The following is a 15,284-nucleotide window of genomic DNA, read 5'->3' as shown; positions in this document are numbered from 1 at the left end:
ACGCACTTCTGTTTTTTCGATATTAAGTAAAATTTGGTAAAGTTTTTGTGCAGATGTCCAATGGAAAAGCGACAATTGACTTTTAGAATGTGTTTTCTTACTTTAATTCACTTTACAATAATTATGACCTTTGTTTAGCGTAAGTATATTAAACTAATGTTTACACACTGTATATTCTTAATAATCACTGATAATTAGCATGTTTTTATGTTGTTTTGCTTTTTTTTTTCTCATCTTTCCTCCAATTTTCTGAGGTCTCTCTACTGCCCCCTGGTAGCCCCTCAGGGGGCTGCACCCCCCTCTTTGAAAACCACTGATCTGTAAAACACACAGCAGTAAAAAGACAGTGAGTTTAAACTGGAACACAGCAGCACTTTACAGTCTGTTACTTTAGCTCTTATTTGGTTAAATGACTTTTATAATTGTATTCTCAACATTTATGTTTAATTAATGTTCTTTTTTATTTATTTATTTTTTACAATTTTATTCATTCATTCATTTGTTCATTCATTTTCTGAACCTGCTTTATCCTCACCAGGGTCAGGGGGGTCTCTTGGAGCCTATCCCAGCTACATGGGGGCGAAGGCGGGGTTCACCCTGGACAAGCTGCCAGTTCATCGCAGGGCTGAACATATATTTTATTCATTTTATTCTTATTTTGATAATTTTGTATGTTATTAAACCTGTTTTGTTCTGAGGGTTTTTATTTTTAATAGGTTATTTTGTGTTTTGTTTTTTTTCATTAAAAACTAATTTATGAGTAATTATTTTTCTCATTCTTGTTAATTTTATGTAGGCTATTTCATTATTATTATTATTATTTATTTATTTTTACTTTTTTTCATTTTATTCTTACATTGTTCATTTTGTGTTAGATTTTCTAATGGCTTATTTTCTTCATTTTTCTTTGGTTTTCTTCATTTTATTTTATTAAACACTACTTTTGTTAATTGTGAAGTTTATGCATCTTATTTACTTCATTTTACTATTTATTACTTAACGTATTTTTAATAACGTATTTTTAATTAATTTTTTGTTGTTGCTTTTGTTGATTTATTTATTACGAAAAAAGAAAAGAGCGACTTTTGTGAGAGTTCACAGAAGTTGCTTTTCTTTTTGTCACCCGTCATTTGTTTCCGCTGTGTCCCTTAGGGGCCACCGTACTTGATTAAACCCTTGTTCTGCTGCTGTCATTGTGTTCCTATTGTAGGTCCAGTACACCACTGTCGCCACCAGGTGTCGTCTTTCTGCGGCGTCTGCCTGTGGCTGCGGGCTGTACGGTGGCCGTGATGGGACACACGTGGTCTTCCTGCGGTTATTGACGGCTGTGCGCCCTGGGTTCAGTTCGGATGACCCGGCTGTGTCCAGGTGCCGGCTTCACGCGGAACATTCCCCCGGGATTAAACATGGAAGTTTGGGACTGCGGCGTGAAATAGTTGGCGTCAGTTTGTGGCGGCGGACACGAAGCTACTCGGTGCATCCGGTGAGTGATTCCGTGACCGGTCACCGGATCAATAACCGATCAATTAAACTGACAGAAACAGGTGAGTGACGTCACGCGTACCGTTAGCCGCCGCTGACCAGGTGAGCGCCGAACCGAACTTAGCTAGTTTGGCTAACAGCTGCGCGTGCACTGGATAACAGGAGCCTGGAGCTAGCAACTAAAGCTAACGGCTACAGAAACGGTTGGAATATTTGAACATGAAGCTGCAGTAGTTTATTTAATAATAAGAAACCGGTAAAGGAGCAGGTAGGTGCGGCAGAGGGAGCCGAGTTAGGCTGAAAACTGAGCTACGAAGGAGCAGGTGAGGAGGGGCTCCTGAAAGTCAACAGTCTGGGGTGAACATCTGGGTAAACTTCGCCTTTTTTGTGTTTGTTTGATTCCAACAGGAGAATGAGGAGCTCCACAGACAGACCTACAGACAGACCCACAGACAGACCCACAGACAGACCCACGGACAGGTCCACAGACAGACCCACAGACAGGTCCACGGACAGACCCACAGACAGACCCACAGACAGGTCCACGGACAGACCCACAGACAGACCCACAGACAGGTCCACAGACAGACCCACAGACAGGTCCACGGACAGACCCACAGACAGACCCACAGACAGGTCCACGGACAGACCCACAGACAGACCCACAGACAGACCCACGGACAGGTCCACAGACAGACCCACAGACAGGTCCACGGACAGGTCCACAGACAGACCCACAGACAGACCCACAGACAGGTCCACGGACAGACCCACAGACAGACCCACAGACAGGTCCACAGACAGACCCACGGACAGGTCCACAGACAGACCCACAGACAGGTCCACGGACAGACCCACAGACAGACCCACAGACAGACCCACGGACAGACCCACGGACAGGTCCACAGACAGACCCACAGACAGGTCCACGGACAGACCCACAGACAGACCCACAGACAGACCTACAGACAGACCCACAGACAGACCTACAGACAGGTCCACGGACAGGTCCACAGACAGACCCACAGACAGACCCACGGACAGGTCCACAGACAGACCCACAGACAGACCCACAGACAGACCCACGGACAGACCCACGGACAGGTCCACAGACAGACCCACAGACAGACCCACAGACAGACCCACGGACAGGTCCACAGACAGACCCACAGACAGACCCACGGACAGACCCACGGACAGGTCCACAGACAGACCCACAGACAGGTCCACGGACAGACCCACAGACAGACCCACAGACAGGTCCACAGACAGACCCACGGACAGGTCCACAGACAGACCCACGGACAGGTCCACAGACAGACCCACAGACAGGTCCACGGACAGACCCACAGACAGACCCACAGACAGACCCACGGACAGACCCACGGACAGGTCCACAGACAGACCCACAGACAGACCCACGGACAGGTCCACAGACAGACCCACAGACAGGTCCACGGACAGACCCACAGACAGACCCACAGACAGGTCCACGGACAGACCCACAGACAGACCCACAGACAGGTCCACAGACAGACCCACGGACAGACCCACGGACAGGTCCACAGACAGACCCACAGACAGACCCACAGACAGGTCCACGGACAGACCCACAGACAGACCTACAGACAGACCCACAGACAGGTCCACGGACAGACCCACGGACAGGTCCACAGACAGGTCCACAGACAGACCCACAGACAGACCCACGGACAGGTCCACAGACAGACCCACGGACAGGTCCACAGACAGGTCCACAGACAGACCCACAGACAGACCCACGGACAGGTCCACGGACAGACCCACAGACAGACCCACAGACAGACCCACAGACAGGTCCACAGACAGACCCACAGACAGACCCACAGACAGGTCCACGGACAGACCCACGGACAGACCCACGGACAGGTCCACAGACAGACCCACAGACAGACCCACAGACAGACCCACGGACAGGTCCACAGACAGACCTACAGACAGACCCACAGACAGACCCACAGACAGGTCCACGGACAGACCCACGGACAGACCCACGGACAGGTCCACAGACAGACCCACAGACAGACCCACAGACAGGTCCACAGACAGACCCACAGACAGGTCCACAGACAGACCCACGGACAGACCCACAGACAGACCCACAGACAGACCCACAGACAGGTCCACAGACAGACCCACAGACAGACCCACAGACAGACCCACAGACAGGTCCACAGACAGACCCACAGACAGGTCCACAGACAGGTCCACAGACAGACCCACAGACAGACCCACGGACAGACCCACGGACAGGTCCACAGACAGACCCACAGACAGACCCACAGACAGACCCACAGACAGGTCCACAGACAGACCCACAGACAGACCCACAGACAGGTCCACAGACAGACCTACAGACAGACCCACAGACAGACCCACAGACAGACCCACACCTTCAGCCCAGCCTGGTATGAATCCATGAACACCAGTAACCTAGTCTCACATACATGCACTGGTTTACATCAGATCCAGTTAAAGTCAACATCAGTGTCAAAAAGAATCAGTTTCTCAAATAGACTCATTTTTTAGCTTTACAATTCTATTTATGGAACTGTTTACAAAAGTCCTGTATCTCTGGAAGAAAAAAAATATATAATTATGCAAAGGTATACTTCTGACATAGATGTAAATGCTCCATTAACTTGAATAATAGTATTTGTTCCAGACTCATATATGTAAATGCACTATTAACTTTAATATAGGGATGTAACGATATGAAAATGTCATATCACAGTTATCATTATTATCGTGGTATTGTTGAAATTGTGCTCAAAATGTTCAAAAAGTATTAGTACACACACTGAAATAATTTAACCAAGTTGTATTTAAAAAAACAAAAAACAACAACAACAAAAACAAAATAATTGGTACAATGCACTTTCTCTGGGCAGAAACATTCAAATATTAACCCTTAGTGGTCTAAAACCTATTTTTGCTGTTTTTCAGTCCTTTTGATTTTGCCTTTATATACTATAGACAGAAATGTTTACTATACCCATGTTTGGTATCTTTTTTTTTTTTTTTCAGCACAACTTCATTTATATCATCTGTCTATTATTTTTTCACTTTAACCTACTATAAAAACATAAAAGGACAGAAAACACAAAAAAATATATAAAATCCGATTTGAAAAATGTATATAATTTATTGCATAAATAACACACAGATGCTTAATGAACCTTTTCAAAGACTTTAAAAGTGAATATTGGTTCCAAATATTAGGTATATACAATTAAAATTGTAATAAATTAAAACTATACTCATATATTTGACATAAAAGCATGTCTTTACATAAGCGTTTTCTCCAGAAAAGTGCAGTAATCAAACACGGTTATCATGAGAATTAGAATTTAAACGGTAATACTAACCGTCTGCAATTTTACTGCGGTTTATCGTTATACTGGTAATCGTTACATCCCTACTTGAATAATAATATTTGTTCCACACTCATATATGTAAATGTACTATTAACTTTAATAATAATATTTGTTCTTGTATCAGTGATATTTTCAGTCTGTGAATCTGTTGAACTAATTCTTCAACAGCACATGAACATTCAAAGGTTCTGTCCAATCCAGTTATTAGTCAGATATGCTCCACTATATAGCTTCAGTTGTAATATGTCTGTTTAAGAACAGTTTATGATCATATTTGTAGTGTTTTAGTTCCACTCAGTCTTTTATTCTGACGACTGTACTGCGGTCTTCGTATCGCAACAGATTTGTGTTCATCAAAACGGATCATTTACACATTTTGATCCAATATTGATCCCAATTGTAGTTTAACATCAGAACTATATGTTTGAAATGAGCTTTATCGTTGTCGTTGTAACAGCATAAATAAACGGGGCGTCGTATCTGTGAGTGTTCGGACGCATCGCCAGCAGAGGGACGCAGCCGTGTGTTGTGGACCAGGGTCTGGGGGTTTCCTGTCCGAGCTGCAGCCATGGACCTGAACATGGAGGATCTGCTGGAGCAGCTCATGCACAAGGACCTGGGCAGGAGGATCCAAGTGGGCCAGGAGATCCTGGAGCTGATCCCGGACCAGGACAAGTTCCCCGAGCTGGAGCAGGACCAGACCCTGCTGGACAGGATGGTGGACACGGTGGCCGGATCCTGGGTCAACTCCAGCAACTTCAAGGTGGGCGTGGCCTCCACATGTTTGATCAGTAACGTATTTTAACCCATAAAGACCCAGTGATACTTTCATGTCAGTTCCCAAATCAATTTTTCTATCTATTTAACCCTTCATCACCATTTATTCTAATATTATCCTGTGTATTTTGCTTTTTTTTTGTGTAAATGTTGGGTTTTTCCCCATTTTTAACTGACTGATCATGTAGATGTTCATTGAATCACAGAGTAAATTCAACGGTTATTATGATTATTCACAATCCCTTGAATAATCTGATAACTCCAGAAAGCTAATAATGATTGGATTATTAGTGTGCATGTAAACAGGATGAGGAAAGGCCTTTAAAGTGAAAGAATAATAACCTAAATGAATAAACTGATATATATTAGATATATTTGCATGTATTCATGTTTCTATCATATTTATTCATATCATATTTATTTTTGTATTTGCGTTGATGGAGTAGAATGTGCATCAGTACAGGATTTGAAAGAAAAGAAAAAAACCTGTTCCAAATGAATGGGTGAATAAAGCAACCATGAGTTTTATGCTGCTTTCAGGTGCTGTCGGAAAAACAAACCTTTTTTCCTTGTGAATTCAAAATGGCAAGTGCGTTGTGTTCAAGTGCTTTTGTTGTCGTAGCAGAATGACAAATGACTGACACACAGTTCACACGACAGTTTAGACTGTGTTAATTCAGCGATGACGGCATCTTTCATTGTTTTTGTTCATAAATTGTGTACGTTATAAATGTGCAAACACCATCAGCGAACAGCAGCAGAACGTCAGTAAAAGCATCGTTCATGGTCGCCCGTGGTTCCCTCGTTACTCTGCGTTCATTACATCAAACTTTTTCCCTAGTTCTCCGATGGAAAATACGACGGGGCGTTCATGTGCCGTTTTTCAAGTTCGTAGCTAGTATTTACCGTCATTCCCACAGCACATGAAGGCACCGTTATGTTCAGATCATTTTAAAAGGGACTGGAATGAAGCCGCGCGCTGACCCGACATCTGTCGACACATCCCTGCACATACAGCAATCACGCGGCAGCTTCCTGCGTTGCCATGGAAACGCGGCCTCCCACCCCCTGGTGCCGGCGTTATCTGCGGGGCTGTAATGGGGACGAGGCTCCCAGGCGAACATGGTGGATGTGAGCTTATTTTACCAGCGCCATTAGCCCAGTTTCAGTCCCCGTGTGCGACCAAGACAGTGCAAAGCAGGACGGGTGGGGTGGGGGTGCACTTCCTGTTCCTAAAGTGGACCAGACCAGTCAAATAATAACATCACAAATTATAAATAATGTCAACTCCAAACTTTTCTCTGTGTTTTACAGTGAAAAAAGGAAAATAACGCGACATAATTGTGTACATCTACAAGAACAACCATGAAAAAAACTGAAATTTATTATGAAAAATAAGTGTAATTTTAACAATGTTCTGCCTCTGTTTATCATTTACACGTGTACATTAGAACGCACAGATCACAGCGGATCTACAAATACACCGAACATTTAGTAATGTTGAGAAGTTTGAGAAACATGAACAGAATTAACAGAAAAAAAACAAAACAAATATGAACAAAATAAAGAATAACAAGAACAAAATGTGTACAAAACTGAACACAAATGTGAGAAACATTAAGATAAGATAAGATAAGACTTTATTGATCCCACCACGGGGAAATTTCCCAGTTGACAGCAGCAACAAACAACACACCAGTGCAAGAGAAAGACAGGTGGAAAAAACCACAAGTGAGAGTAAAATATAAAGGAAAGATAAGAAATGTAGTATTTATATGAATTAGAGTTTAAACATATTCACATTATTTTCATTACAATTAACAAACGAAGTTAAAATTACACTTATTTATCTTTAGGACATTTCAGGTTTTTCATATTTGTTCAGGTTAGGGATGCAACGATATGAAAATTTAATATCACAGTTATTATGACCAAAATTATCACGGTTATCATTATTATCGCAGTATTATTGCAATTGTGCTCAAAATGTTCAAAAAGTACTGATACACACACTGAAATAATTTACCAAGTTGTATTTTGAAAATAATAAATAAATAATAAATAAATAAATAATAGTCCCAATGTCCCTTCTGTGTCAGAACCATTCCAATATTAACCCTTAGTGGTCTGAGTCTATTCTGTCTGTTTTTCAGTTCTTTTGATTTGGCCTTTATATACTATAGAAACAAATGTTTACTATACCCATGTTTGGATCTGTTTTTTCAGCACAACTTCATCTGTATCATCTGTCTATTATTTTTTCACTTTAACCTACTATAAAAACATAAAAGGACAGAAAAGACACAAAAAATATATAAAATTTGATTTGAAAAATGTATATAATGTATTGCATAAATAACACACAGATGCTTAACGAACCTTTCACAGACTTTAAAAGTGAATATTGGTTCCAAATATTAGGTATAGAAAATTAAAATTGTAATAAATAAAAACTATACTCAAATATTTGACATAAAAGCAGATCTTTACATAGGTATTTTCCCTGAAAAAGTGCAGTAATCAAACACGGTTATCATGAGAATTAGAATTTAAACGGTAATACTAACCATTGGCAATGTTACCACGGTTTATCGTTATACTGGTAATCGTTACATCCCTAGTTCAGGTTATTCACATTCTTTGTTAAAGGATAGTTTGTAAATGTAATTATTTTCATATAATGTTACTTGTTTCACATTAAAACAAAGAAAACAAATTGTAGTTTCATCATTTTAATGTTTTTTTAAACCCTTTCATGCATGAATATCAGAACCTCATTCAAGATTTTTTATTCCTGTTCGTTTTTATTTCTCTTTATGCATGAAGAAAACAATGTGACTGAAATGTTTTTTATGAATCAATTTTTCATGGAGTTTACAAAAATGTCCACTCAACTGGACACGATATGTTGAATTTTTGAAGCAAAGAAACATGCATTTACTGAAACTATGAAATAAGTTTTTAAAAATGCTGCTATCTGATGTTTTCCTCACATTTTTAACAAACTATAATACTATTTATTACTCACTCAGATTAATATGCAACAAAAAAAAAAAACAACTTTTTGTGAAAAAACAAAACAAAAAAAAACATGTTAATTACAGTCTGACAACAATTATACATTTATTTACACTCAAATATGTCAGTGCAGATCAGGTTCATCAAGCAACAGGAAGCTGCAGTCATGGTGTGAATTGCGTGTATGGGATGATGCATTTAAAGGGTCAGAACAGTATTTGAAATCTCTCTGATGGTGTTGCTAAATGACCCACATTTTTACTTTCAAATTCATTTTTGCTTTAGTTCACAGATGTTCAAACTCATTTCTTTCAGGGGCCATATTCAGCCCAATTTGACCTGCAGCGGGCCGGACCAGTAAATAATAACAGAATAATCTATAAATAATGACAACTCCAAATTTTTTAGCTGCAAAAAATAACATTAAATGATGAAACTATTCTATCCAAACAAAAAAAAAGATGTGAATAACTGGAAAAACTGAAATTTCTGAAGAAAATAGTACAATTTTATCAATATTATGCCTCAAGTAAGATTTTCCACACATGCATTACAGATCAGATCTACAAAGACACAAAACAGGCAGAATATTATTAAAATTGCACCTGTTTTTCATTAGACATTTTCAGGTTGTTCATATTTGTTCAGGTTATTGACATTTTTTTGTTAAGGAGATCAGAATCTATGTTCTTTGCAATAAATCAAAAAGAAAAAATTGGCGTTGCCATCATTAACAGGCATAATGTCATATTATTTTTCTCACATTAACCAACAAGAAAATTCGGAGTCAGTCATTTCTCGGTATTATGCTGTTATTTTTGAGTTCGATGCCCGTGACTGTTAACATCTTCAGGGTAATTTTGCATTTTTGCACTTTGTAAATTCATCCTGCGGGCCAGATTGGAACCTTTGGCGGGCCGCTTTGGCCCCCTGGGCCGCATGTTTTAACACCTGTGCTTCAGTTGGACATAAGCGATTTTTCCAAAACAAGGAGCATACTTTATACTGCCATAAATGTTGAAGTGGCGATCAGTTAAGTTTGCTCTCTGAGGGACGTTTACTGTGTTTTGAGTGTGTTGGTGATGTTGCAAATAAAACAACAAAAGCAAGAGAACAGCTGCAGACGAGCAGTCCACTGTAGAGACCACGATGCCCAAAGGCTTGGATGTTGTTTACTGGTCCGACCCTCCTGAACGTTGGATCCTGAACTGTACTGACTGTGATACGCATGCGTTCTATGGGTGTAGTACCGGTCTATGTCCAGCAGATGGCGGCAGGGGGCGCTTCTTTCGTTCACCGTTTCACAGACTTTTCTCTCAGACATGAAGAGAGTTTCCAAAAATTGCACCGTTCCAGAGCACAGGGCTCTGGTGGTGCTTCTGTGTTGATATGGTGTCAGCAGGGGAACCCTCACTACGCGTTCATTGGGCCGCCCACGCCACCCCATGACAAGGAAAGCTATACGTATATATGTCCACTCCACTATGTAACATGTGGCCCCCTCCCTCAGTCAGGGTGGGGGGTGACGGTCGTGGCTTTTCTGTTCAGAACACATCAGCAAATGATTACAAACACGTTTCACCGTTTTATACTCAGCTGCGTCACTCGGTTTGTGTGTTTTTAAAGGAAAACCAGCACTGTATCCTGATTACCCATAATCCTTTGCAGCTCACATTGAAATCTATTGGAGGAGCCTCGTTTGCTGTGTTTTATGGTTTCAGGGTGTGTAAAGTTGTGTTTTGTTTTTTTTTTTTATAAAGATGTACTGGCTTTAATGCAAATGTGTGACTTTTATGTGTTTTATGTTCTGGGTGTGTTTTAGATGCAGTTTATTCGATTATTGTGGATCTGTTTTTATCAGTTTCAGTACGTCTTACATTTATTCTGATTCTTTTTTATATTTTTAACATACACGATATGGACAAAAGTATGTGGACACGTTGAGTTCAGGTGTTTCTTTTCTAATGGGTCTGGGATACACAACAATAAGAACTAATGTCAGAATATAGTTTTATATTATGGGATAAATATCATTACATTGGTTAATTTGAGGTAAATTGTTATCTTTGCTTCTAAAATGACTCAGAGATGGTTTACAGTAAATTTATATCAAGTTTAATTTTTTTTTCCATCCATGACTCTGATTTTAAATGTTTTTCCTCTAAATTTCTAAAATATATTCCTGCTCTGATTGTAAATATTTATTTATTTATTTATTTATTTATTTATTTATTTTTACGACAATGGACTTTCTTCACATCTCACTGAGGAAGAAAAATCTACCTTTAAACTTTTTATTATAGTTCTTCTTCTTCTTCTTAAGAATAAATAATAACTATATAATAATAATATAATAATATATAAAATAATAATAATAATATAATTGTTTTTATTTTTACTTACAAAATCACAACAATAAACTACAAGTCACCAGAAATAAAAAAAAACAAAACAATAACAAAAAAAAAAAAAAAACAGACGAGGGAAAAACAAAAACCTCCCAAAACTGATAAATGACAATAGACGAAACCAAGACGGTAGACAAAAAAAGACAATGGACAGAATATACAGAGAAAAAAAACCACAAAAAAAAACACATAGACAAGAAACAGATAAAAAAAACAAAACCAGACCAGCCCATTAAACTTTAACTCACACAGACCCAGAGCTACATATGTGGCACTTCGCAAATGAATTTTTCTCCGTATTTGACTTTTCTTAAGTGATTTATCACCATTTATTGTCATATCCTCCTCTTTATTTTGTGTTTTTTCAATGAAAATCAGGTGCTTTTGCATATTTAATTCACTGATCATGTAAATGTTCATAAAAGCTGGGAGTAAATTCACGGCTGTTTGATCAGAAACAGAGAAAACTGAAGAAAAAAGTGACTTTTTCAGTAAAATATATCATTAAGTGAACAGAAACCCAGTGTGTCCATACACGTCTGTAATTTTTTTCTTCAATTTTGTTCAGTTTGTGGCTTATTTTGTTCATGCTACTTAGTACATTGTTGATTGATTGTTAGTTTTTGTTCATGTTATTCATTATTTTAGGCTGTTTTTTTTTTTCATTTTGCTGCTTCTTTTAGTTCATTTTGCTTTGCTTATTTTTTCAAATTTTTTGTCATTTTTGTACATTTTATCCACTGTCATTGATTCATCTCCATGGGTTTTACTGGTGAATCAATGCTTCAGTTTTTCATTCATTTTATTGCTTATTTTCTCCACGCTATTTATTATTTTGTACATTTTCTTTTTCGCTTTTGTACATTTTGTTGATTTTATTTTACTCATTTACTTTTTAAAATAGTTTTCTTCACTTTAGTTCAGTTTGTGGCATATCATTTATGACATTTATTATTTTGTAGTTGTTGTTTTTTTTTTTTTTTTTTTTAATTTTTGTTCATTTTATCCACTGTCATTGATCCAACTCCATGAGTTTTACTGGGGAATCAATGTTTACATTTTTATTCATTTATTGCTTATTTTTCTCTCTGTTATTTATTATTTTGTACATTTTCTTTTTCGCTTTTGTACATTTTATTATTTTGCTTTACTTTTTAAAGTAGTTTTCGTCACTTTAGTTCAGTTTGTGGCTTATCATTTATGACATTTATGGGTCATATCTGATGACCATGAACAGATGAATAAATGTATTTTACACCAGTTATTGGCACGGTTTAATAGGATTAGTGGATCAACAGGTATTAAATAGTTTAGATCAGTAGATGGTTTTGGCCGACGGTGGATGTTTGGGTCTTTAAGGGTTAAGGAAATATTAATGTTTTTATGTCAGATCCTCATGAACAGGACATCTTCCGGCTGTAGACATGTGTCCCAATACTTTTGTCCATGTAGTTTATCTTGTGTGTTTAACTCTTGTCTTTGTGCAGGACTTTGTTTAAATGTGGTAATATTGTGCGATCTTTCCTTTGACCTGGTGTGTTCAGGTGGTTTTGTTGGAATGGACCTTCTGTCTGCTCTGGTCAGCCGACCCAGGACAGATTCAGGACCCAGGTGGGAACAGGTACGTGGTCATTTAACCCTTTCTGAACAATCGTAGGACACGCCCACCTGAGAATATCTGTGCCCAGTTTTTGGACTCATTATTTCAATCTGCTCGACATGAACACAGCCTTAATATCCCATATTTAATAATCGGTCTAAGCTATACCCCCAGCCCGCCCAGGTACACCAGGAGTTCTGTCTTGTCCCAGATGTTTGTCCGACTGATTTCTATTTCTCTGCACATTATTCACCAGCCTCTTCAAATTCCAACACGTTTATTAATTTTTTATTGTGTTTTTACAAATATATGAAAGGTTTTAAAAAGATTCAAAGTTAAGACTCAAAGGCTCCGTTCAGACTGCAGGCGAACGTGGCCCAAATCCAACTTTTTTTTTTGCCCATACTGTATGAGACCTGTATGCGATCTGTTAAAGACAGTTTGAACAGCACAAGCCAATTTTTTTCAAGGGCGAAGTCGAGGAAAGGTTAACATTCTGATCAGAAAAATTAAATAACAACTAGAAAAGCACTCAGAGAGCGCAGACCTCCCCAAGGCAGATCAGGCGTCTCCCCACCACCACCAAAATTTAATCATTTGTTCCTTGTGCCAGTATCAACATATCCTGAAATTTCATCCAATCCGTCCATAACTTTTTGAGTTGTTTTGAACATGGACAGACAGACAGACAAACCAACGCCGGCAGAAACATAACCTCCTTGGCGGAGGTAATAATCTACACCAAACTTATTTTTGGGTCTCTATTTACTTATATTTCAGAAAAAAGTATTTTGAAATGAGAAAAAAATTAGTGGAAAAAACGTGTGTAGTTTTCTGAGTGTGAATGTTTGTGAAGTGACCCAGTTTAGTGCCGTCATTCTGGGTTCATTTTATATACTCTACAAATAACCACATTTATTCCAAATACATTGATATTTGACTGTTATATTATTTATGTCATATTCTAACACAGTGTTTAAAATTAATAAATGCATATAATCTATGCAAAATGAATGCATTTAAATATAATGTTAATCTTATTAGTATGTTGTTATTATTGTAAATAAATGTAAATGATATTGATAATTGAAATAAACATGTTTAATTTGATATTTACTTTTGTTGTCCATCTGTGACGCTGACATTTGTCTAAACTCTTTCTATTTAGGTTTGATCAATATTTTTTTCCTTAACCAATTATTGGGTTGTAAAATAAAGGGTTTAGGTTTACGCTGAAGATACATTTGAAAATGAAATGTCAGAGGAACTTCACTTTGGAAACTTTGGAATTCTGGTAAAAAATATGCATTAATTTTGTGTCAACCGTGACGCAAGTAGTTCTGATATTTTTCATTTAAAAATATCTAACCTAAATGTTGTCCTTTGAGTCTGTTCAGATGCATTAGACCTTTACAATGATGTGAATATTTGTCTGAAACTGGTCTGGTTCAACAGTTATGAATCCAACAGTAGTGGGCGGTCCATCTGTGGACGCACTGGACCACCCGACCCACTTTCATATGTGGTCCTAAATCTGATACATGTCTGATATTTTCCAATGTCACTTCAGTCTGAACGACCAGGCTTGCGTTTATTCCGACCTTTACGTCATTGAAATGCGACAAACGTTACAATTCTGAATCCCAGAGGAGGAGCTTAATCACAGTGTGTGTCTGCGTGGTCACTATTACATCAGGACCTCTCTGCGCATGTGGGTCACTTCAGGGTCGCATTCAGTTCAGACTCAGAACTGATAGAAGTCGCATTTCATGTGGAATATGAACAAACCACACAAAAAATCAGATTTCACCCCAAAAAATCTGACTTTTGCATGAAGACCTGCAGTCTGAACGGAGCCTAAATGAATCCCTGGGTCGTCAGTGAGGAGGAGGGCAAGTGTTGAGCAACTGGGCGGGGCTATTAGTAAGCTCTGCCCACTTTCCACTTGTTGCGAGTAACTTATTGCCTCAATATCCGGAGTGTTCCGTCTAAATTTGACATTTGTCTTTGCCTTTTTGTTCACCTTTTATGTTTATATTCCTGCTAGTTTTGAAATGATGTTTTATCACCTTCATCATTCAAGTTAAATTTGTGTTTGTGTGTCGGCTCAGTTCTGCCGAGCCTCATCGACCGTGTTAGGAGACGCCAAGGACCAAGTCCGGACCAGGACCAAGCACTTCTGTTGAAGATCATGGACCAGGCTGCAAACCCACAGGTCCACAGCAACACACAGTCCACATCCCAGTAACACAGTCCACATCCCAGCAACACACAGTCCACATCCCAGTAACACAGTCCACATCCCAGTAACACAGTCCACATCCCAGTAACACACAGTCCACATCCCAGTAACACAGTCCACATCCCAGTAACACAGTCCACATCCCAGTAACACAGTCCACATCCCAGTAACACAGTCCACATCCCAGTAACACACAGTCCACATCCCAGTAACACAGTCCACATCCCAGTAACACAGTCCATCCCAGTAACACAGTCCACCCCAGTAACACACAGTCCACATCCCAGTAACACAGTCCACATCGAAGTAACAGTCATATCTCTCTCTCTCTCTCTCTCCTC

At 39.1% G+C, this 15,284-nt stretch overlaps 1 protein-coding gene and 1 non-coding gene across 2 annotated transcripts in view; one reads left to right on the top strand and one right to left on the bottom strand.

Annotated features, from left to right (window-relative positions):
- The first annotated feature begins 1,237 nt into the window (after positions 1-1,237).
- The window catches only part of LOC115432942 (CLIP-associating protein 1-B-like), a 97,109-nt gene continuing 83,062 nt past the window's right edge, over positions 1,238-15,284 (top strand). Inside the window, 5 exon segments of the mRNA XM_030154055.1 lie at positions 1,238-1,483; positions 5,356-5,680; positions 12,646-12,687; positions 12,690-12,722; positions 14,813-14,916. Of these exon segments, the coding sequence (XP_030009915.1) occupies positions 5,467-5,680; positions 12,646-12,687; positions 12,690-12,722; positions 14,813-14,916 (393 nt within the window). The 5' untranslated portion in view covers positions 1,238-1,483; positions 5,356-5,466.
- Positions 10,025-10,152, bottom strand: LOC115436637 (U4atac minor spliceosomal RNA). The gene has a single exon (XR_003937855.1). It is a non-coding gene; the product is annotated as a U4atac minor spliceosomal RNA (small nuclear RNA).

This window comes from Sphaeramia orbicularis, chromosome 2 (genome assembly GCF_902148855.1).
Source record: "Sphaeramia orbicularis chromosome 2, fSphaOr1.1, whole genome shotgun sequence".
NCBI lineage: Eukaryota > Metazoa > Chordata > Actinopteri > Kurtiformes > Apogonidae > Sphaeramia > Sphaeramia orbicularis.
This window is presented reverse-complemented; position numbering and strand designations above follow the sequence as displayed.